At 40.2% G+C, this 23,282-nt stretch overlaps 1 protein-coding gene across 19 annotated transcripts in view; it reads left to right on the plus strand.

The window, feature by feature from the left end:
- CEP112 (centrosomal protein 112) overlaps positions 1-23,282 on the plus strand; it is a 468,148-nt gene that overhangs the window by 75,167 nt on the left and 369,699 nt on the right. For all 19 annotated transcript variants that reach the window (XR_006715132.1, XR_006715133.1, XR_006715134.1 and 16 more), the window contains 4 exons: positions 6,596-6,682; positions 9,334-9,433; positions 13,100-13,218; positions 19,503-19,646. Coding sequence is in view for 16 of the 19 variants with exons in the window: in XM_045489498.1 (XP_045345454.1) it covers positions 6,596-6,682; positions 9,334-9,433; positions 13,100-13,218; positions 19,503-19,646 (450 nt within the window). In the remaining 3 variants the exon portion in view is untranslated. The remainder of the gene's footprint in view (positions 1-6,595; positions 6,683-9,333; positions 9,434-13,099; positions 13,219-19,502; positions 19,647-23,282) is intronic.

The raw sequence follows: 23,282 nt of genomic DNA on the forward strand, positions 1-23,282 counted from the left end.
TATTGAACCAGCCCTGCATCCCAGGTATAAATCCCACTTGGTCGTGGTGAATAATTTTTTTAATGTAATGTTGGATCCGGTTGGCTAATATCTTGTTAAGGATTTTTGCATCCATGTTCATCAGGGAAATTTGTCTATAGTTCTCCTGGTGTTCACTCTCTTAACCAAGTTATCAAATGCTACATTGGCAATATGGGGACAAACCAACCTTTTCCTAATAAGATGGAATGAAAAAGGATATAACATCACGTTAGTGTTAATCCCGTGAAAATCGAATAAGTCTAGTCATCCGGAAGCATCAGACAAATCCAAACTGAGGGACTTTCAGTAACTGGCTATACTCTTCAGAAATGTCAAGATCAAGAAACACAAAGAAAGACTATTCCAAATTAAAGGAGATACAGTTGATATGATAACTAAGGGCAGTGCGTGCTCCTGAATTGGATCTTGGACTAAAAAAATAGCTATAAAGGGCATTATTGTGATAATCAATAAAGCTTGACTATAGATTGTGCATTAAGTAATCTTATTGTGTTACGTTACATTTCCTGATTTCGATAAGGGCTGTGATGTTAAAAGACAGCATCTTTGTTTTAAGGAAATATACGCTGAGTTTTTTAGGGATAAAGAAGCACGGCATCTCTAGCTTTCTCACAAATGGTTCTGAAAATAGTTTTATGTACATCTGTAAGTAGATATAGATACAAAAAATTGATACAGCACATTGGGCCAAATATAAACAGCTTGTGAATCTGGGTAGAGGGCATATGGGAGCTCCTTGTACTATTATTGCAAATTTTCTTTAAGTTTAATATTATACCAAAGTAAGAAGTTACAGCAGAAAAATCAAATAGTGATACATCTCTAGGTTGCAAGAACAGAGATCCATCAAGCTTACCTAAAATAAAAAGGGGTACAGAGACTTTCAAATTCAAGTATGCCTAGTCTCATGGAGACTATTAGGGCCTGAGTTTGCTTACTTCATGTTTCAGATGCCGGGCGGTTTCTAGTCTTTGCAGTCGTGGTGCATTTGCTTTGCTCTCTTCTGTATACTGGATTTATCTGCTTTCTCTTGGTTGTTGCCCCTCTAGAAATTGTTCCTCAAAGTCGCCAACTTGCTGTCCTACTTCAGATTCTTGAGAGAAGTATCACTGTTATTCTCTGGCTAATGCATTGCTTGAACATATGTCAGGTGTTTATTCTTTTTTTTTTTTTTTTTTCCAACGTTTATTTATTTTTGGGACAGAGAGAGACAGAGCATGAACAGGGGAGGGGCAGAGAGAGAGGGAGACACAGAATCGGAAACAGGCTCCAGGCTCTGAGCCATCAGCCCAGAGCCCGACGCGGGGCTCGAACTCACGGACCGCGAGATCGTGACCTGGCTGAAGTCGGACGCTTAACCGACTGCGCCACCCAGGCGCCCCAGGTGTTTATTCTTAATCGGGTCACAGGATTGAGGTGGAACAGATGGAGAAGGTGGGTTGAAACATGCAACATAGTTCCATGACGTTTAGGGCTTTCCCTCAGAAGCCTACGGTGTAATAAATTCTCTTGAAGGCGCTATAGAAAGATATGGCAGTGAACTGTGTCTCCTGTATCCGCCCAGCTTGCTTATATTGCTTTTTGAGTTTACTTTTGAATAGACTCCTAAAATGCTTCTGTTGAGGATCTCCACGTGAACTTGGATCACCCAATCCCCTTTCTGCTAAAATGAGGAAGAAGTATGATGGGAGTTAGAGGCAAGAGAATGGAAACATTCAGAATTTCTTTCTTTTGTATAGTAAATGGATGACTGCTTCCCTCCCCACTACTGAGTGTTCAAAAAATCATGAGTCTGTGTTAACTTTAAAAATTTTTTTTTTTTTCAACGTTTATTTATTTTTGGGACAGAGAGAGACAGAGCATGAACGGGGGAGGGGCAGAGAGAGAGGGAGACACAGAATCGGAAACAGGCTCCAGGCTCTGAGCCATCAGCCCAGAGCCCGACGCGGGGCTCGAACTCACGGACCGCGAGATCGTGACCTGGCTGAAGTCGGACGCTTAACCGACTGCGCCACCCAGGCGCCCCGAGTCTGTGTTAACTTTTGTTGTAAAACTTTTAAGTTTCATTTGACTATGTTGATTTGATCATGCATGTTTATCCTAAGTTCAGATTCATTATTTAAAAACAATTTTTTAAAATTTTATTTAAATCCAAGGTAGTTAACATATAGTGTGATAATGATTTCAGGAATGGAATTTAGTGATTCATCACTTACATATAACATCCGGTGCTCATCAGTGAGCTCCTTAATGCCCATCCCCCCACCCAACACCCCACCAACAACCCTCAGTTTGTTCTCTGTATTTAAGAGTCTCTTATAGTTTGTCTCTCTGTCTGTTTTTATATTATTTTTTGCTTCCCTTCCCTTATGTTCATCTGCTTTGTATCTTAAATCCCACCTATGAGTAAAGTCATACATTTGTCTTTCTCTGTCTGACTTACTGTGCTTAGCATAATACACTCTAGTTCTATCCATGTTGTTGCAAATGGCAAGATTTCATTCTTTTTGATTGCTGAGTAATATTCCATTGTGTGTGTGTGTGCACATACATACCACATCTTCTTTATCCATTCAACCATTGATGGACATTTGGGCTCTTTCCATACGTTGGTTATTGTCGATAGCACTGCTATAAACATTGGGGTGCATGTGCCCCTTCGAATTGGCACACCTATATCCTTTGGATAAATACCTAGTAGTGCAATTGCTGGGTTGTAAGCTAGTTCTATTTTTACTTTTTTGAGGACCCTCCAGACTATTTTCCAGAGTGGCTGCTCCAGTTTCCCACCAGCAGCGCAAAACGGTTCCTCTTTTCTCTGCATCCTCGCCAACATCTGTGGCTTCCTGAGTTGTTAATTTTAGCCATTCTGACAGGTGTTTTGGTTTGTATTTCCCTGATGATGAGTGATGTTGAGCATCTCTTCATGTGCCTGTTAGCCATCTGGATATCTTCTTTAGAAAATTGTCTGTTTAAGTCTTTTGCCCACTTCTTCAGTGGATTATTTGTTTTTTGGGTGTTGAGCTTAATAAGTTCGTTATAGATTTTTGGATACTAACCCATCACCTGATGTGTCATTTGCAAATATCTTCTCCCATTCCATCAGTTGCCTTTTAGTTTTGTTGATTGTTTCCTTCGCTGTGCAGAAGCTTTTTATCTTGATGAGGTCCCAATAATTCCTTTTTGCTTTTGTTTCCCTTGTATCTGAAGACATGTCTAGTAAGAAGTTGCTGTGGCCAAGGTTAAAGAGTTTGTTGCCTGTTTTCTCCTCTAGGATTTTGATGGCTTCCTGTCTTACGTTTAGATCTTTCATCCATTTTGAGTTTATTTTTGTGTCTGGTGTAAGAAAGTGGTCGAGGTTCATTCTTCTGCATGTCGCTGTCCAGTTTTCCCAGCACCATTTGCTGAAGAGACTTTTTTTTTTCCATTGGATACTCTTTCCTGCTTTGTCAAAGATTAGTTGGCCATATGTTTGTGGGTCCATTTCTGGGTCCTCTATTCTGTTCCATTGATCTGAGTGTGTTTTTGTGCCAGTAGCATATTGTCTTGATGATTACAGCTTTGTAATACAGCTTGAAGTCCAGAATTGTGATGCCTCCTGATTTGGTTTTCTTTTTCAACATTACTTTGGCTATTTGGGGTCTTTTCTTATTCCATACAAATTTTAGGATTATTTGTTCTAGCTCTTTGAAGAATGCTGGTGTTATTTTGATACGGATTGCATTGAATATGTAGATTGCGTTGGGTAGTATTGACATTTTAACAATATTTGCTCTTCTAATCCAGGAGCATGGGATATTTTTCAATTTCTTTGTGTCTTGTTCACTTTTTTTTCATAAACTTTCTATTGTTTTCAGGTTGTAGATCTTTTACCTCATCGGTTAAGTTTATTCCTAGGTTGGGGCGCCTGGGTGGCTCAGTTGGTTGAGCATCCGACTTCGGCCCAGGTCATGATCTCACGATTTGTGAGTTCGAGCCCCATGTCAGGCTCTGTGCTGGCAGCTCAGACCCTGGAGCCTACTTGGGATTCTTTGTCTCCCTGTCTCTCTTTGCCTCTCCCCTGGTCACGCTCTGTCAATCTCTCTCAAAAAAAAAAAAAAAAAAAAAAAAAAGTTTATTCCTAGGTATTTTATGGTTTTCAGTGCAATTGTAAATGGGATAGATTCCTTGATTTCTCTTTCTGCTACTTCATTATTGGTGTATAGAAATGCCACAGATTTCTGTACGTTAATTTTATATTCTGTGACTTCGCTGAATTCATGTAGTAATTCTAGTGGTTTTTTGGTGGAGTCTTTTGGGTTTTCCAAGTAGAGTATCATGTCATGTGGGAAGAGTGAAAGTTTGACTTCTCCCTTGTGATTTGAATGCCTTTTCTTTCTTTTTTGTTGTCTGATTGCTGAGACTAGAACTTCCAACACTACGTTGAACAACAGTGGTGAGAGGGGACATCCCTGTCATGTTCCTGACCTTAGGGGTTATTACTTTTTCTTTTAATGTCTATTTATTTTGAGAGAGACAGAGAGAGAGAGCGAGAGAGCGATTATTTATTTTGAGAGAGAGCGAGCGAGCAGGGGAGGGGCAGAGAGAGTGGGAGAGAGGGAATCCCAAGCAGGCTCCTCACTGTCAGGCCAGAGCCTGATGTGGGACTTGATCCCATGAACTGTGCGATCATGACTTGAGCTGAGATTAAAAGTTGGATGCTTAAACTACGGAGCCACCCAGGCACACCAGATTCATTACTTTTTTGAAACAGGAATTGAAAAATATAAAGTGTATTTCAAAAATTTCCAAGAGATTATTTTGACAGTATATTTCTAATATTATAACAGAAAATTTTCTTGAAGGTTGTAGACTAATTTTTTTGAGTACTAATTTTTTTGTGTCCTGAGTATAGTTACTTAAATGGTATTACTGAAAATAGGGGCACCTGGGTAGCTTAGTCGGCTAAGCATCTGATTTCGGCTCAGGTCATGATCTCACAGCTCATGAGTTCAAGCCCCGCATCGGGCTCTGTGCTGACAGCTCACAGCCTGGAGCCTGCTTCGGATTCTGCGCGTCCCTCTCTCTCTGCCCCTCCCCCGCTTATGCTCTCTCTCTCTCTGTTTCTCAAAAATGAATAAAAGTTTAGGGGCGCCTGGGTGGCGCAGTCGGTTAAGCGTCCGACTTCAGCCAGGTCACGATCTCGCGGTCCATGAGTTCGAGCCCCGCGTCGGGCTCTGGGCTGATGGCTCAGAGCCTGGAGTCTGTTTCGGATTCTGTGTCTCCCTCTCTTTCTGCCCCTCCCCCGTTCATGCTCTGTCTCTCTCTGTCCCAAAAATAAATAAAAACGTGGAAAAAAAAAATTAAAAAAAAAATGAATAAAAGTTTAAAAAAAAAGTTAAAAAAAAGATATTACTGAAAATAAGCTTCACAACTCATTGAGGCGAGTTTGACTAGCAGGAAAGGAAATAGAATCTCAAAGGGTGACTTTCCCAAAGTCACAATAGTTAATATAGTGGCATTAAAATCCAAGGTAGAAATGAGGTCTGTTAGACTCCGATCTATACACTCTTGCAAATGGTAAGGAATCCGGTGTTCAAATACTTTCACATTTTGAGATAATCAGTTTTATGTTATTTGTCTTAAAACATGTCACTATTATTTTTTTAATTCTGAGATGCACCCATTATTATCAACAATTTGGTCACATTTTGGCTGGTTTTGCTCAGAGCGCTGGTACAGTGTCTGTTGGTTTTAGGAGGATAAAAGGGGGGGCGCCTGGGTGGCGCAGTCGGTTAAGCGTCTGACTTCAGCCAGGTCACGATCTCGCGGTCCGGGAGTTCGAGCCCCGCGTCGGGCTCTGGGCTGATGGCTCAGAGCCTGGAGCCTGTTTCCGATTCTGTGTCTCCCTCTCTCTCTGCCCCTCCCCCATTCATGCTCTGTCTCTCTCTGTCCCAAAAATAAATAAACGTTGAAAAAAAAAAAATTAAAAAAAAAAAAAAAAAGGAGTTGTTAATGAATGCTTGAAAGTGACTTCCTTGAGGTAGTCGGGGTCTGTGATTCCAGGAGACAGAACTGGAGAATCTTTTAAGAGAAATGTACAGTTATCAGTGATATGCCCAAATTGTGGACATCCACTCTCAAATTGTCACATTCAAGTATGGAGGTAAATAAGAGTAGTTTTAATGAACATGTAGCTATGAGAAAAGACAAAAAGTAAAAAGGTTGATTCGAGACCACATTAAAAATAGTAAGCAAAGGCTAAACCACTGGCTTTAGAAAAATTTCAGATGACTTTTTTTGAGTGGTGGAGTGGGGTGGGGATAACTGGTAAATCTGTATTTAGTACTCTCAATTTTGTCTGTCAAGTGAAATTTACCTGAAGCACTTAGCTTGGAAGTAATCAAAGAATGTAACCAACATGTTGGTAAAATGATGTGATTTGCTAGACCCGTGGCTAGAAGGAAAATGTGGAGAAGGACACTTTCACATCAGGAATTATTTTCATTGAGTGGGGGACTTTTGCCAAAGGGAAAAGTGTGTGAATAACACCTTTGAAATTTTTTTCTTGAAGTTGGACATAAAAACAAAAATGATAGAAGCCAAATGCCATGAGGAGAAGCTGAAACTGCAGCAGAAACATGATGCCGATGTTCAGAAGGTAGGCTCTCTATCGTTTATTCTTTCATTAACATTGAATACTCAGAATATTCTAGGTCTTATGACCATCCATCCCATCGTCCACTGATTAAATAGTCGTTATAAATAGGATTTGCTAAATTAGTATTTTGGCCAAAGTCGGATCTTTATACTTCACTTTCTAAACAAATGTGTTTATGTAAATCCTTATAGTTGCCACTACCTTGAGTTCTTCCTCTGTTGTGTGAAGGTTGGCCTTCTTAGAGTCCTTAATCTGCATTCTAGCATTACCTTTCGTAAAAGCTGAAGTAAGACATCAACTGTACACACTAGTGTTTGTTTTAGTCTGATATTCTTTTTGGTTTTCTGGAAATTAAAATTTGCTTTTTAATTTAAAAAGGAACTTTTGGGGGCGCCTGGGTGGTGCAGTCGGTTGAGCGTCCGACTTCGGCTCAGGTCATGGTCTCGCAGTCTGTGAGTTCGAGCCCCGTGTCGGGCTCTCTGCTGACAGCTCAGAGCCTGGAGCCTGCTTCGGATTCTGTGTCTCCCTCTCTCTCTCTCTGCCCCTCCCCTGCTCATGCTCTGTCTCTGTCTCAGAAATAAATAAATATTTAAAAAAAAATAAAAAAAAATAAAAAAATAAAAAGGAACTTTTGGATTTAGTTCTGTTTGTAATAGACTGCATGCATTGTGTTGGTAGCCCTGAATGTATTCTTCTTTTTTCCAGTAGCTCATTGGGATTTATGCCTTTCTGTGTTTCCATTTGTATTTTTAAAGAAAACTTATTTTTATTCTTAATGGGCACAGCAATAATAATCAATTTATGGTTATCCTACATGGCATTTGAGTGGTTAGCATGTTTTAGTATTGATTTCAAAAATTGAGTGATCTATACATCTATATTTCAATGCATAAAGATTAATCCAAATTGAAACTTGGCATTTACTGTTGCACCACTAAGCCTGATTCTGCGCCACAAAACTGAGTGACAGAGATGGTGGCAGAGAGTTGAAGCCACACATCACATATCCAAGCTTTCTTAAAAGCTGAAAATGTATTCATATTTAGTCAGGTGCCTGTTTGGCTCATTTTCTTTCACAGCAACAAGAAGGAAACCACTGATTGAAAATTAGAAAGAGAAAAAATATTGAATCCTTTTCCTTCTTCTTTCTTCTTTCCCATTCACATTTTGAAGGCCAGTATTACTTTCTGCTCTTAGTAGAATTTTACTGTAGCTCAAATTGGTTAGATAAAAACAGCTATCACAAATATGTTAGAGATTTGGTAATGTAACTTTGATAGAACATAATATATATCCAAATGAAATGGAATCTATTGATGTATAAGATAAATAAATACAAAAATATATTTGGAAAAATCACAGTAATAGAGTTTGAACTAGGCTTCTTGGTATGTCCGTTACAAAGATCAGTTCTAAGAAAAACATTTAATAATAAAATTCTTTCCAGGAATTTCTCCTTTAAAATAAATTCTGCATGAAAAAAGAAAGCAATGCAACTAGTTTGAAATGCCAGGTAAAATATAAATAAAATCCTTGACCTTATGCCAGGTTTGGAAAGTATATTCCTCAGTTTGTTGCTTGAATGGCATTTTCTAAGTGTCAGGAATCAGGGAGGAATAAAATTAGAGTGTTTTATCTGTTTGTGTACATTCTTTTCCTTTTTTGCTTTTTTGTGGACTTCAGGATCAAACTAGCTTCTTTTCTATTTACCAGTCATTCTTAGAGGTGGAACTAAAACCATGAAAGGTAAAGTAAAATGCTGGTAATAAAAGCACTAAGAAAAGGCTGGTGAGACGTTGGTGAACAACCTTCCCTGCCAATATTTTTTAAGCTGAATTTGAGTGTACAGGAAATATACTCCAACCGTATGAAAAGTGGATATTCATACTCTTGCCTCAATTTGGTTTTCTTTTTTCCCCTTTGTTAGCACAGTTTTTGTTCTACTTGCTAACTACTGCATTTTGGTTATTTCTCGTGTGTGTGTGTGTGTGTGTGTGTGTAGATGTGTTTAGGAGTATAAAATCATGATTCAACCCTAATAAATGATTCATTTAAAACTTCGGACACAATACAATTAATGATGTAAAATATTCATGTAATTTTTGACTTATTTTGAACTGACTTTTTTTGATTCATAATGGCAAAGCTAGATCTAAAAGAAGCCTATTACAGGTCATCTTCCCATGTGTCTGGGGATTTTTGTTATTGTGCATGAAAATGAAAGGACACCAGAGGGAGGATCCCGGGGTCCGCTCATCTGAAGGTGTCCTGTCCCAGTGCAGTGGAGAGGGGGTGGGGGAAGGGTGGATTGTGCTGTGCCAGCCAAGTTTCTGACGGCTTCTCTATGCTTCTTTATGACACACTTTAATCTCTGAATTATATTTTAGAGAATCAATTTATTATTTATGTTCTCCTTGAAAATTGATACATGAAAATTGAGACCTGATGACATATTTCTTTCAGTAATCAATTATTTTAGTATACTTTATATTTTCTCAATGCCCTAGAAGATAGTTTTTACATCTTTTTTTTGGAAACCCATTTATGGGATTAAGTGAGATAGACTTAACAAAAAATATTGTGCTTGTTTTAAAAGTTATGTGTTCTCTATATAAAAATAGTTTACTAAAACATTTTAAATTTATTTGCAGATTTTAGAAAGAAAGAATAATGAAATAGAAGAATTGAAAATTTTATACAAAAAGAAACAAAATGAAATGGAGGAGACTGTTAGAAAACTTGAAAAGAAAGGTGATGTATTGTTACATCAACTTTTTGAAAGCATTTCCATTTTATTTTAATGGTTGTATAAAGTAAAATTTTAGTTCTGACCTTTAATATGAGATGGGGATGTTTATGTGGGCTTCCATATGACTGAGTCAAAACTGTGTGTGTGTGTGTGTGTGTGTGTGTGTGTGTGTGCATGCATATGTATGTGTGTGTATGTCTGTGGTATGTTTATATGTGTGTGTGTGGTGTGTGTATGTATGTGTGCATATGGGGTATGTGGTGTGTGTGTGTTTGTGTGTGATGGTGGCAGTGGTGGTTGGTTTGATTAAGCAGTTGGATGAATCTGTCACTACTCTTCCTACTTCCTAACTCTCTCTCCTTATTGGACTGGAGCGGCCATGGGTCAGTCACAGATTAGAACTTACTGGCTTTCCCACGGAAGTCTAGGGAAATTATTCCTCTTGGCCTAATAAAATTCATTACATTAAGTATCTACTTTAAGCCTTGTGCTATAGGCTGGTGTTGTGATTGACAGAACAAACATTTAAAAGGTATTCCCCATTTACACTTTCATTACGAAAGAAAAGAAAGCATGTAATCAAGTGTTAAATTGACTATGACTATAGGTTAAAACATTGAACTGCAACAGGCAGTCAGAGAGAGTTTTAAAAATCTGTTGTAGGCAAAGGAACCTTAATAATGGTTTTGTGAGATTTGGTTAGTTGGAGGGAAGGGTTCCAGGTACTGGGGCAAGGATGCTGTGCTGTCCGGTGTGCGAAGGGCTTTGGAGAGCCCTTGAGCTGGAGCAGATGTCCTGTACATTCGGAGAAGGATTGAAAAGGACAAGACAGGGGACCTTAAGCATGGCCTTGAATTTCAGATTTAGAAGTTCCAAGCTTATCCTGTAGGTGCTGGGGAGTCAGAGAAGATTTTTGAGAGGTGAGCTTTAGAACCTCATGTTTTAGGAGGAGTAGCCTGGTAATGGTGAGTGTGACAAACAAGATGAGGCTGGTTTCTAGCCTGTTACAAGGCTGTTATAAGGTGGTGTGGAGAGAGAGAGCAGCGAGTGAGCAAGCGAATTATTCTACTTATTAGAAACATGGGCTCTGATCCCAGCCCTGCTGTTCGATGTCTGCTCTATGACATCCCGAAGTTTCTTGGCTATGGCTTACTCTATAAAATGGTGAGGTTGGAATCAATAATGTATAAAGTCCCTTCCAACTCGAGGATGTTCTGCTTCCATGCTTCTGTAACTTGGCATGAGAATACTGGAATGATGGTAGGGCAGTGGGAGGCAGTGAGAGTGGAACTGAAGAAGACATTTTGGAAGATTCGGAGGATTTGGTGAATGGTGAGATAGAATCGATGGGAAAGGTTTCTGTTTCGGGTTTCCATATAGAACTTGCTCTCTCCCAAACCACCAAACCTGAGTGTATCTGAGAAGATAATGCCCTTGAAATTTAGGGTGGCAATTATATATATGTTAACTAACGAAGCAGATATTTTTAGGTTTATTTCCAGACTTAAATGTCGGTGAAGGTAATTAGACATTTGTTCAGGTTCTTTCGCCAAACATCAGTGGCTACAAAAATAGTTAAAATTTTTTTCTAGGTTTTCGTTTCTTATGCTGATTCAAACCAGGCAATTTAAACATGCCTGAGATTTCAAAATAATATTTCCTAAGGCTTTTTGAACTGCAAACAGATCTTAGTTTTAATTTTGGAATTGTGAAGTAAAATGCTGTCGATACTGAAGACTAATATTAGGCTAACCTGGATTCTTTTCTTTTTCCCCTTTTGTGTTGCATGGCTGAGATCTATGTGTGAAATAAGTTTCTCTGTAAATGTTTATGAAAATTTTGCCATTTTAAAGTAAGTGAAGAAGAACATGTTCAGTAAGCTAGGAAAGTAGTACATTCAAGTAAAAACACAAGTGAATTTATTTTACCCTCCAGAAGACATGAGTGTATTAAACAAATGTTCACTTAAATCAGCAACAGTATAAATCATTAAAAAATTTTTTAATGTTTATTTTTGAGAGAGAGAGAGACAGAGTGTGAGTGGGGAGGACAGAGAGAGAGGGAGACACAAAATCAAAGCAGGCTCCAAGCTCTGAGCTGTCGGTACAGAGCCTGATGCGGAGCTCGAACTCACAAACCGTGAGATCATGGCCTGAGCTGAGTCGGAAGTTAACCGACTGAGCCACCCAGGTGCCCCATAAAGCATTTTTAATAAGAAGATAGAAATTTAGATGATTTATAAGGGAAATGTTTTATATAATTGAAAGCCTATTTTGTTTCAGTAACACAAACCTTGGCAACAATTTTAATGTATCTAGAAGCGACAGTATATTGAAATGATGAGTTCCTTCATCTATTTATTCAGGACACATCTTTTTTTTTTTTTTTTTTAAATTAAAAAAAATTTTTTTTTTTTCAACGTTTTTATTTATTTTTGGGACAGAGAGAGACAGAGCATGAACGGGGGAGGGGCAGAGAGAGAGGGAGACACAGAATCAGAAACAGGCTCCAGGCTCTGAGCCATCAGCCCAGAGCCTGACGCGGGGCTCGAACTCACGGACCGCGAGATCGTGACCTGGCTGAAGTCGGACGCCTAACCGACTGCGCCACCCAGGTGCCCCAGGACACATCTTTTTGAGTACTTGCCTATGTGACAGTGTTTTGGTCTGTAGATAAAAAGTTGAAATATCTTTCTCCTTAGGAGATAGGCAAGTAAACCATTATAACATATAAAGTAATAAGTGATTTATTGGAGAAATGGATGAGGTTCCCTGGGAATAAAGAGGAGTTTCTTTCTGCCCCAGCAAGGGGGAGGAATCTGGTTGGTGAATGGTTCATAAAGAGGGTGATACTCGAGGGGCACTTGGATGGCTCAGTTGGGTAAGCGTCCAACTCTTGATCTCAGGTCTTGATCTCATAGGTCGTGGGATCGAGCCCGGTGTCAGGCTCTGGGCTGACAGTGCAGAGCCTGCTTGAGAGTCTCTCTCCCCCTCTCTCTCTGCCCCTCCCCCACTTGCTCATACACACACACACTCTCTCTCTCTTTCACAAAATAATTAAACGTTAAAAAAAGAGTAGAATGTGATACTCAAATTAAGACTAAGGATAAGTAGGGGTTTTTCAGTAAGAAAGAGATGGGCATTCTGGGTAATAAATGATCACAGTTAGGCAGAGAATAGATGAAAGGACATGGCCTCAGGAAGCTGTGGGTAGGTTGGTGTGTTTACAAGTTTAAAAATATGGAAGTGGTGAGAAATATGGCAGGAAATAGATGATGAGGAGCTGTTTTCCATATTAGAGATTTTTGGTTTTTATGTTTTAGGTGAGGGAAGTTGTAGAAAGATTTCAAGTCTGAGAGTAACAGTGCTGCATTTGCACTGTAGAAAGGTCTCTTCAAAGCCACGGAGGACCCACTGGAAGGAAATGATACAGAGGCCAGCACACTGTTAAAATTGTCTAGGGAGTGAGTAGTAACGGATTCAACCAATTCTGTGGTGATAGAAATGGAGAGAAAGCGAGGAAAGAATAAGAGATCCATCAGAAAAGACAATTGAGAAGAGTTGCAGAAAAATGGAATTCTCTGTTAACTGGCAAACCTTATTTTTTGTCATCAGACTCTGATGAGGGAGCTAGAATTGGTTTAACTATGTTTTCATCATTTTTGACAGTTCAGATCCTTATACGTGACTGTCAAGTTATCAGAGAGACCAAAGAAAACCAGATTACAGAGCTAAAAAAGATATGTGAACAGAGTACCGAATCTCTGAATAATGACTGGGAAAAAAAGGTAAGCGACATAAGATGGTAGTGGAAAATACAAAGGTATACGCTTGAAAGTAATATATTTAATTATAAAAATATATTCACAGAATATACAGAAAAGTATGAAAAAAGAAAACAAGATAACTTAAAATTCAGGCCCAACTGTCTAGAAATAGCTACTGTTCATGTTTTGGCATATTCTAGAAGTATGATGGTTTATAAAGTAGGTTTCACTTAGAAAACTTACTTTTGACTAATTCTTGAATTTCATGTTCTGAAATTTTTGTCATAGCTTATAGATTTTAAGGAAAATTAGTAGGGAAAAAACCGCAGGATAGTTTTTGGAAATTATACCTTTTTAATTTTGGATTTTGGCCATTGGATCATTTCTTTTCTGAAATTTCGGGTAATACAATATTTATAGTATAAACTTATTTTTCATGTAAACGAAATTAGTAGCGGATGGGTTTTTCTTGGAGGAGCATTTAATTTAATTAAGGAAATATTTTCATATAATTTAGTAGTGCCAAGATCAATGTAATAAAAATACTTGTTATGAACGAATCTCACATAGTCATATAGTACTTTGACTTAGGAGCCCTTGACCATTAGTTCAGATTACAATATGTGCTTACGATAAACTAGGTTACTTCCTTTGAGGTATTCCATCATAAAGATAACTCATACTGTTAACTCATATTCTCTCAATAATAGTCAGGGTTCAGAACGTTTTACTGAAAGTTTTCAGTGCCTTTCCAGGCAGACGCCATTGGTCTGAAATCTGTCCTGGCAATGATAGCTTTGGGCCGAGTCTGGGAAGTGCGCCGCCGATGTGTAACGATGGGGAGAATCCACTCTTTTCTAGTTTTATTTTGTCAATTTATGTGCTTTTTCTCATTCTCACATTTTGGTTTTGCCTTTTTTCCATAGGTTTGGCATATTTTTGTGTTTGTTGCAGGTACATTGCATACGGAACAGGTGTCCTTCCTCCCTTTGTCTGAATTCCCTAGTTCCTTACTTTTCAGTTTAACTTGCTGGGTGTTAGAAGAGAAAAGCCTTCTGCATTCTACCATGTACAAGGGTACATTTTGTTCCTTTGGCTGGATTAGCAAATCTTTCTTACAGCTACATGGTAATCAGCGGATGTGAAATCCACTGCGAACGTGATTGATGGTCTTTTTTATGAAGTACAATTGCATGTAAATCTGGGCAGATGGGAAAACGTGGTGCAAGTAAGATAGGTACCAAAAATTAATAAGGCGATGATAGGTGTACCTCGTGATTTATGCAAGCATTCGTTAAAAAATTATGAAGTACCTATATGGACAGGTGGTGCAAGTTTGTGCACGTGCATGTGTGTACATGCGTGTGCATGTGCGTGGTGTATGCACATTGCGTGTGGTGTGTGCACGCGTGCGTGTGTATGTGTGGGGTGTGTGTGCACACTCATGCATGTGTGCGTACTCCCTAATATCCCATTAGAGATCTCCATTGCACATGTCTCACTCCAAGTCCATTATACAACTTCCTATTTAAGATGTCTCCTTGATCGAAATCCCATCGTTCTTCCCAAACCCCATCTTCTTCCTTTGTTGCTAAAACATCTCCTCCTAGGGGTTTTCCCTAATTCCCTGTTCCCTGTGGCATTGCTGTTTGCTCAGATGCTTAGGCTCTTCTTTCTGCCTCACCTCCACATCCAATCACTTGTCCAGTTCTGTTGTTTTGTCACTTGTTTTGTCATTCACCCTTGGTCCTTCCCTAGTTCCAGAGACTATCACCTCTTCCTAGATTTGCTGTAATCGGACTCTCTGCACCTCTTCAGTCCACCCCCCACGATACACCACACCGATGGTCTTTCTAACACACTGGTCCCCGCCCCGCCCCACACACACCATGTTTAAATCACACCAGTTATTTCCTGGTAGGAAATTTACAGGACTCTTCATGACTGAGACTCTGGATCTTTCAAGCTTCACCTTCTGTCACGACCCTACGCTGTTTCTTGTACTTTTGGACTAGCTTCACGGAACTTTCCCAGTTCTCTGATTCTACCGTGCTGTTTCTAATCTGTGCGCCTTTAAAAACATTGAGTTATGATTCACACACCATAAAATTTACCCTTTTAAAGTGTACAGTTCAGTGGTTTTCATTATATCCACAAGATTGTGTGACCATCATCACCATTTAATTTCTGTCACCCCAGAAAGAAACCCATTAGCAGTCACTTCCCATTTCCCCTCCCTCCGGCCCCTTGCAAACACTAATCCACTCTCTGTCTTTGGAATTCTGCCTATAGAAGCACATACTATGTGGTGGTTTGTGACTGCCTTCTCTCACTTACCGTATGTTTTTTAGTTTCACCATGTCGTGGCATGAATCAAGAGTTTAGTCAGCATCATGGCTGAATAACCCATTGAATGGACATACCACATTTTGATTATCCATTCATCAGTTGATAAGCATTTGAATTGATTCCATTTTTTGGATATCAGGAATAATGCTGCTATGAAAATTTGTGTACAAGTTTTTGTGTGGACATGTGTTTTCATCTCCCTTGGCTATTGTCTGGGGGAAGACACTGCCTGAGTTTTCTTTCACTCATACACTCATAATACTTCTGACTCCAGATATGTGGGTTTTCTAAACATCAAGCAATTTTCTTGGACACCAACTGGTGTCCTTTAATTCAATTACATTTTGACACTATTTGCCTAGAGTTAGTGTCAGATCCTACAACATAAGGACTAAATCCCACAGGACTTCCCCCACTTCAGATGTCAACTAAAAGTTCCAGGTTGCCACCTGTACTTCTAACCAAATGCCTATAAATAGGAGTAACACGGACCCCTCCTTGGCTTCTATGATTTGTGAGAATGGCTCACAGAACTTAGGGAAACATTACTTACATTTACCATTTTATGATAAAGGATATAATAGGAGATACTGATGAATAGCCAGATGAAAAGATTCACAGGGGTAGGTATGTGGGAAGGGGCCCAGAGTTTCCATGTCCTCCCCTGGCACACCCTTCTCTGAGTACTTGTACATGTTCACCAACCTAGAATCTCTCCAAACCCCAAACTTTTGGAATTTTCAGGGAAGCCTTATTACACAGGCATGAGCAATTGTAAACCTAATCTTCAGCCCCTCTCCCCTGCTCAGGGAATGGGGTGTGGGGCTGAAAGTTACAAGTTTCTAATCATGGCTTGATCTTGCAGGATGACCTCCATCCTGAGGAGCCCATCAAGAGTCATCTCACTGAAACAAACACACTCGTTTCACCTACGAAATTCTTAAAAAAAAAAAAAATTTTTTTTTAAATGTTTTTTGTTTCTGAGAGAGAGAGAGACAGAGTGTGAGTGGGGAAGGGGCAGAGAGAGAGGGAGACGCAGAATCCAAAGCAGACTCCAGGCCCTGAACTGTCAGCAGAGAGCCCGACGTGGAGCTCAAACCCATGAACCGTGAGGTCATGACCTGAGCTAAAGTCAGACACTCAGCCGACCAAGTCGCCCAGGCACCCCTCACTTAGGAAATTCTTAAAAACATTTTTTTTTAATGTTCATTTATTTTTGAGAGAGAGAGAGAGAGAGAGAGAGAGAGAAAGCAGGGGAGAGGCAAAGAGAGAGGGAGACACAGAATCCAAAGCAGGTTCCAGGCTTTGAGCCATCAGCACAGAACCTGACGCAGGGCTCAAACCCATGAACTATGAGATCGTGACCTGAGCCGAAGTCAGATGCTTAACCGAGTGAGCCACCCAGGCGTCCCTCACCTAGGAAGTTCTAAGGGATTTAGGAGCTCTAGCCCAGGAGCCAAGGTCAAAGACCAAATATTAGAAGAAAAGATGCTCTTAGTACTCTTACCACTTCGGACATGACAAGGGTTTTAGCTCTATGCCAGGAACTGGGGGCGGAGACCAATATATCTATTTTCTGTTACTTCACGGGTATATACTGAGGAGTGGAATTTCTGGGTCATATGGTAATTCTGTGTTTAACATTTCAAGGAACTGCCTGACTGTTTTCCAGAGTGGCTGCGCCCATTAACCTGTGGGCTTTTACAATACTTCTCCACCTATTTATGCAGATTCCTAGTTTCTCTGGGTCCCTTCTGTCATATGGCAACTACATGGCCAAATGTCCAGGCTGAAGATCGATATGTAGGACCCTGGGAAAACCTTTGCATCCCCTACACCCACTGTCAAAACCCTGGCTAAAGAATGTGTGGATCCCCTGATGATCACAGGGCTCTGGTGGCATCTTGATGGCTTAAGAACCCCTAGCCAGGTCTGTCCTTTAGAGCATGACAAGTAGTATTTGCTCCTCAAACAGTTTATCCCCGAGGGGCGTGTTTTCCCTCTAAAGCCTCCCAGACCAAATTACCTAGATGCTAATTCATTGCTAGGTTTGGGAAAGCTCGCTGTGTTCTGTTGTGCCTGGGACTTGGTAGATAACCGATAGAATTTCTAGATGAATACTTGAGTGTTAGTCATTTCCAGTCAGATAATTGGACTAGATACACCTGTTTGATCCTCAAACGTATCAGCCAAGTTGGAGCATACTTGTTTCTGCCAGTGTCATGTTTCCCCTTGCAGGCTCAACTGTAAATTCCCCGGATGAGATGACTCAGACTGATGTACAGATCCTCCTCTAGCTTCAACCATGTACTAGATGCTGTGGATTTCTAACACTAAGTAGGCAGATGTCCTGGGTGCCCCGGGAGACCGTAAACATAAAGAAACCACTACAACAGGGCCCCCCGGGTGGCTCAGTTGGTTAAGCGTCAGACTTCGGCTCAGGTCGTGATCTCCCGGTTTGTGAGTTCAAGCCCCGCATCGGGCTCTGTGCTGCTGACAGCTCGGAGCCTGGAACCTGCTTCGGATTCTGTGTCTCCCTCTCTCTCTGACCCATCCTCTGCTCTGCTCATGCTTTGTGTGTGTGTCTCTCTCTCTCTCAAAAATAAATAAACATTAAAAAAAAAGAAAGAAACCACTACAATAGGAATAAAACCACAAAATCCTAAGTGACCCTTTTAGATCACTTATTAGAGTTGCTACGCACATCGGTCGACGGCACCGAAACCGAGGTGCTGTGGGCCTTGCCACATTCACATGCCAGCTAAGTGACTGACTTTTGAATACCAGACCTAACGCCAGTTTAAAGCATATACTTTGGCAAAAAGTGCAAATAACAACCTCCCAGGGATTTGGGGGACCACTCAAAAGTAGCCCACACTGCATATGTTGAATTTGTGGAGCCCCAGGGTCTTCTTTGGTGTGGCTGTTACTGAGCCATCGTCACTTTTCCTGTTCAGCTAGAAATTAGAAAACTTCTTGGAATTAGAAAACAATTATTGCCCGCATTCTGCCTTGAATTTCCACCCTGTCTCCGGGTTTTCCCTATGAGTTCAGTATCTTAAGAATCTCTGTGCACGTGTTACATCCTTGTGTCTCCTATTCGTGAATGGGAAATCCAATCTGTCCTTTAGTCTATTCTGGACTTCTCCCGCCCCCTCTATTGCGTGAGCCTGGGGTTGGATGCAGGGACAGGAGTTAGACTCAGAATCTCCCTCCCATTAAGATAAGTGAAGGAACCGCTCCCAGGCTGGGAGCCCAGGCTCGCAGCAACTCGGTTTAGAAGCTATCCGCCGAACCTTGTTTTCTTTACCTTAGTTACATAGATATTTTGGAGCTTCATCCGTGTAAACGGTGGATACCTAGTCTTTATCAAACCTGTATACTTGAGGACACGTAGTATAGAGTTCTCCTTAGGGAACTCTTTCCCTATTTGATTTATAAATGCTATCTTTACCTCTACTTTTCTATAGACTATGGAATGGGTAAAAATAGTTTCTTGTTGGGGGTGAGGGTGAAGGAGAAGGCATTGTTAACCTCACTCTTACGCAAAATTTTGTGCAAATGAACTGAAAATCCTGACGGATGATGTTCCTAATCAATAACAATATTATAAATTTCTGTTTTCTGATTTCAGGCAAATACTAGTGTTGTGTACCTGAGGCGTTGTGCTATCTGTGTGATTTATTTACCCTTTCTGCCTGAGGTGGAGAATTCCCTTTCATACTCATTTGTTCATTAAAATTTTCACTTCAGGAAAGTCAAGAGAAAAATTATTTCTTAGTCACACTCTATACAATATCTTTACTGTGAATATTTATTTGTGAGTTTTACATCTTTTGTTGTTAGGTCACCAAATAAATAAAGAGAGAAATAGAGGCAAACATTTTTTTTTGAGTTGCAAACTAATCTGTTCTATAATAAGGGTGAAAGAGTCAATTCTTGAATTCCCTGTGTAGCTCCACAATGCCGTGGCAGAAATGGAAAAGGAGAAGTTTGATCTTCAAAAGCGGCACACGGAAAATATTCAAGAGTTGCTCGAGGACACAAATGTACGTCTGAATAAAATGGAGGGTGAATACATGGCACAGACACAGTCCACGGTGAGGCTTTTTTCCCTTTTCTTGCCATTTTTAGTAACTATCCTATTAATCTCCATGACTCCACGCTTCCCCGAAATGTGCCGTGCATAAATAAATGTGTTACAGAATTTAAAACAACATTTTACCTTCTTACTTGATGCAAAATTATATGCAACAATGGACAGTCTGTTGAAGTTTGCTGTGGGATTTTACTCTGGATTGTTCAGTGGTGCTTTTTTTTTTTTTTTTTTTTTCACCTCCCAGAAGCCTTGACAAATCTTTTTTTCTTGTTTTTTCACTGACTTTCAGTCTAGAGATTTCAGTCTAGACTTTCAGTCTAGAGTCTATCTTTTTCTTTCTTTCTTCCTTCCTTTCTTTCTCCCTCTCTCTCTCTCTTTCTTTCTCCCTCTCTCTCTTTCTTTCTTTCTTTCTTTCTTTCTTTCTTTCTCTCTTTCTTTCTTTCTCTTTCTGTTTTGTTAGTTTGTTTCATTTCAACTTGACTGAGGGACCAGAGATGTCATGTGGTAATCCCCAGAAGTTCCCTTCCTGAAAGGATGCAGAAGAAGGTCACCATAGTTCACAGCAGAGAGACCAGTAACTTTCTCTCAGGAAAGATGAAGGATTCCCCTCAACAGCCTCCTCAGGGAGCATGTGGTTGCAGAAGATGGGTCTGAGAGAGTGAGTTCTTCGGCCTTTGAGAAGCTTAGCTGACTTCCTCAAATATGTAAACCTGAAACAGGTAGGCTAATGGGTACGTGAACAGGGCTCCTCGCATCTGAAGCAAGTGTACCTCATCAGTCTTGTTCCTGATATGTGATGTGACCCCACTGAATGGTAGAGCCTTGTGTCAGGCTGAACCCCGTTCTCATTTCCCACTGACGGCCCACCCGGGCCACCCTGGCCTTGACCCTGTACTTCCTTGAATTTAAAGGTGTGGTGCTTGAACATGAGTCAGTTATTCAATCATATCGTGGAGACTCCTAGACCAGCTCAAGGGCCTGTCTCACAGGGCTAAAGAAATGAGAAGCAGGATCCGTAGAGACTTGGAACTTAGGCGTTAGGGTCTTGGGTTCAAATCCCAGCTTCTTACTAGCTTGAGTGCCTTGTCAATTCTTCCAGCGTTAATTTTCCTCATCTGCTGGATAGGATAACAGTAGTACAGTGTAATATATATTGTTGGAAATTTTAAATAAATTAATATACATAAGTTATGTAATAAGTACTCAATAGTTAATTTTTTAATGTTATCTTTGAAAATGTAACATGTAAGAATAATAAGAGAGACATATAAATGAGAAAATAATTAAGTCAAGAAGTTAATCAACATTTGTTTGAAGATGGCAGGTTGAAGATCATGTTGGCCTCTATCCCTGCCCACAAAAATGATAGTAAAGGGATAAAGAAAAAGGCATAAACCCAGAAGGACAAAGAGCATTTGACAGTAATACAGTTTTTGGAGTTGGGAGGTTGTAGGTGAAACCGACCTAGCCAGTTCAAGAAAGCAGAATCCTCAGTCAGCACTGAAGAAATGTACAAGCAAACTGGATGGCACCATGGGTCTTCTAGATGTGCAGGGCTTGTCAGCATCAGTCCCTGCTAGAATAGGAGGGTCAGGTGGTGCTTCAGTACCTTGGATTCCTAGAAAGTTTGTTTAAGCAGCTAGATGTTGACTCTGAGTGATGGACACAAGTGGATTTATTATACTATCCCTTTTACTTTTGTATATGTTTGAAATGTCCCATAATGAAACTTTTTTGATGGTAAAATTAACAACCCAAACCAACCAGATCTTTCTGTCCCTCTTCCACCCACTTCATGGAGCGTGGGGGGGTTATTAGCGGAAGACATGAGTTATTTTCTAAAGGGATTTTTTTTCTTTTTCCTTTTTTTTGGGGGGGGGACTTTGTATTTATTTTGAGGGGTGAGTGAGCAAGAGTGAGGGAGGGGCAGAGAGAGAGTGAGAGAATCTCAAGCCTTGTTAGACCATATTAGACCAGAACAGATAAGGAACTCCTACAACTCAACAACAACAGTTTCTGGTGCCCTTTCTGCTGAGGCTCACCCTCTCCTCCCTATTTAAAGCATAATAAGTCCAAGAGACATATTTAGTCCCTTATAAAAACATGGCAGGCATTATACTGGGTCCTCGAGCCATAGTGATGACCAGAACGTCTTTGCTCACAGTTTTGTGGGCGTGACAGCCAATCAATGACTATAAACGTCCAGTGGTGGTCAGTGCTCTGATGAAAAAGAAGTCAATAGAAGACATGCATCTTCCCCCATAAATAGGGCTGATTTGTCCTCAAGATGGTAGGAATTGGTTGTTGGGATAAAAGAAATTTCAGATATTGTAGTGGCTTGTGACCCTCCAGTGGGTACAGTTTATAAAGAGGAGGTCTGAGGTATTAAAATTTTATGGTAGGGAACAATTAAAAGAAAAATATATAAAGAGTCTTAATTAAGGGGGCAATAATTAGAAGGATAAAAAGGTTGAGCAACACTGGTGTGAGGGGAGAGTGTGGAGGAGGGTGCTACCATAGGTAAGGAGGTAATGGAAAGCCGTTCTGAAGGTGGGGCATTTACACAGAGACCTCAGGAAGTGTGGGATGGAGCTATGTGATAATCTGGGAACACCATTTCAGGCAGAAGGAACAGCCAGTGCAAAGATCCTAACACTGGGATGTGTTGGGCAAGTTCAGAGGACAGCAAGGGGGCAGTGCAGACCAAAGCACTGGGAGCAGAAGCGGGGGGGGGTGGTAGGAAACAAGTTAGGGGACAAATCAGAGAAAGCTGTGTAGACCATTGTGATGGATTCTTTTTTTTTTTTTTTAAATAGCTTTACTGAGGTATAATTTATATTTTACAAAATTATTTTGAAGTGTACATACAATTCAGTGAACTTTTAGTATATATGTATTGAATTTTTAATGGGTTGAGCACTTGGAAGTGATTCCATCTGACTGATATTTTAAATGTGTCTCTCTGGTCCTGTGCAGAGAAAAAAGTATGAGGGGCCAAGAATGGGAGCAGGGAGACTGATTAGGAAGCTATTATTGTAGCCCAGGTAAGAGAGGGGCTGGCTTGGGCATGAGTATCAGCCAGCAAATGATGATGCTGTTCAGCGCAATGCGGAAGGCTGGCTGGACGTGGATCACGGTTTTTGGGGTAAAAAAAATATGAAGAATTTATTTTCTGGGGTGCCCGGTCGCTCAGTTGGTTAAAGTGTCCGACTTCAGCTCGGGTCATGATCTCACAGTTCATGGATTTGAGCCCTGGTCAGGTTCTGTGCCCACAGCTCAGAGCCCAGAGCCTGCTTCAGATTCTGTGTCTCCCTCTGTCTCTGCCCCTCCCCTGCTCATGCTCTGTTTTTCTCTCTCTCAAAAATAAATAAACATTTTTTTAAAAAAGAATTTATTTTCTGTATAATCAGCATGATGATGTATTTAAAGTCATGAACAACAATCAAATTTGTATCTGAAGATACATTTTTGTCATCTCAAAATCCTAAATTTTTGCAAACATGAGTTAAACATATTAAGCAATTCTAAAGTTGAAAGCTGTGAAACATACCGATTGCCTACAATGTTGACTGCGTAGTTATATTTCATTAATTAATATAAAAGCAGTATCTTTCACAGTGGAATTTTTAATCTTCAT

Source organism: Leopardus geoffroyi, chromosome E1 (genome assembly GCF_018350155.1).
Source record: "Leopardus geoffroyi isolate Oge1 chromosome E1, O.geoffroyi_Oge1_pat1.0, whole genome shotgun sequence".
NCBI lineage: Eukaryota > Metazoa > Chordata > Mammalia > Carnivora > Felidae > Leopardus > Leopardus geoffroyi.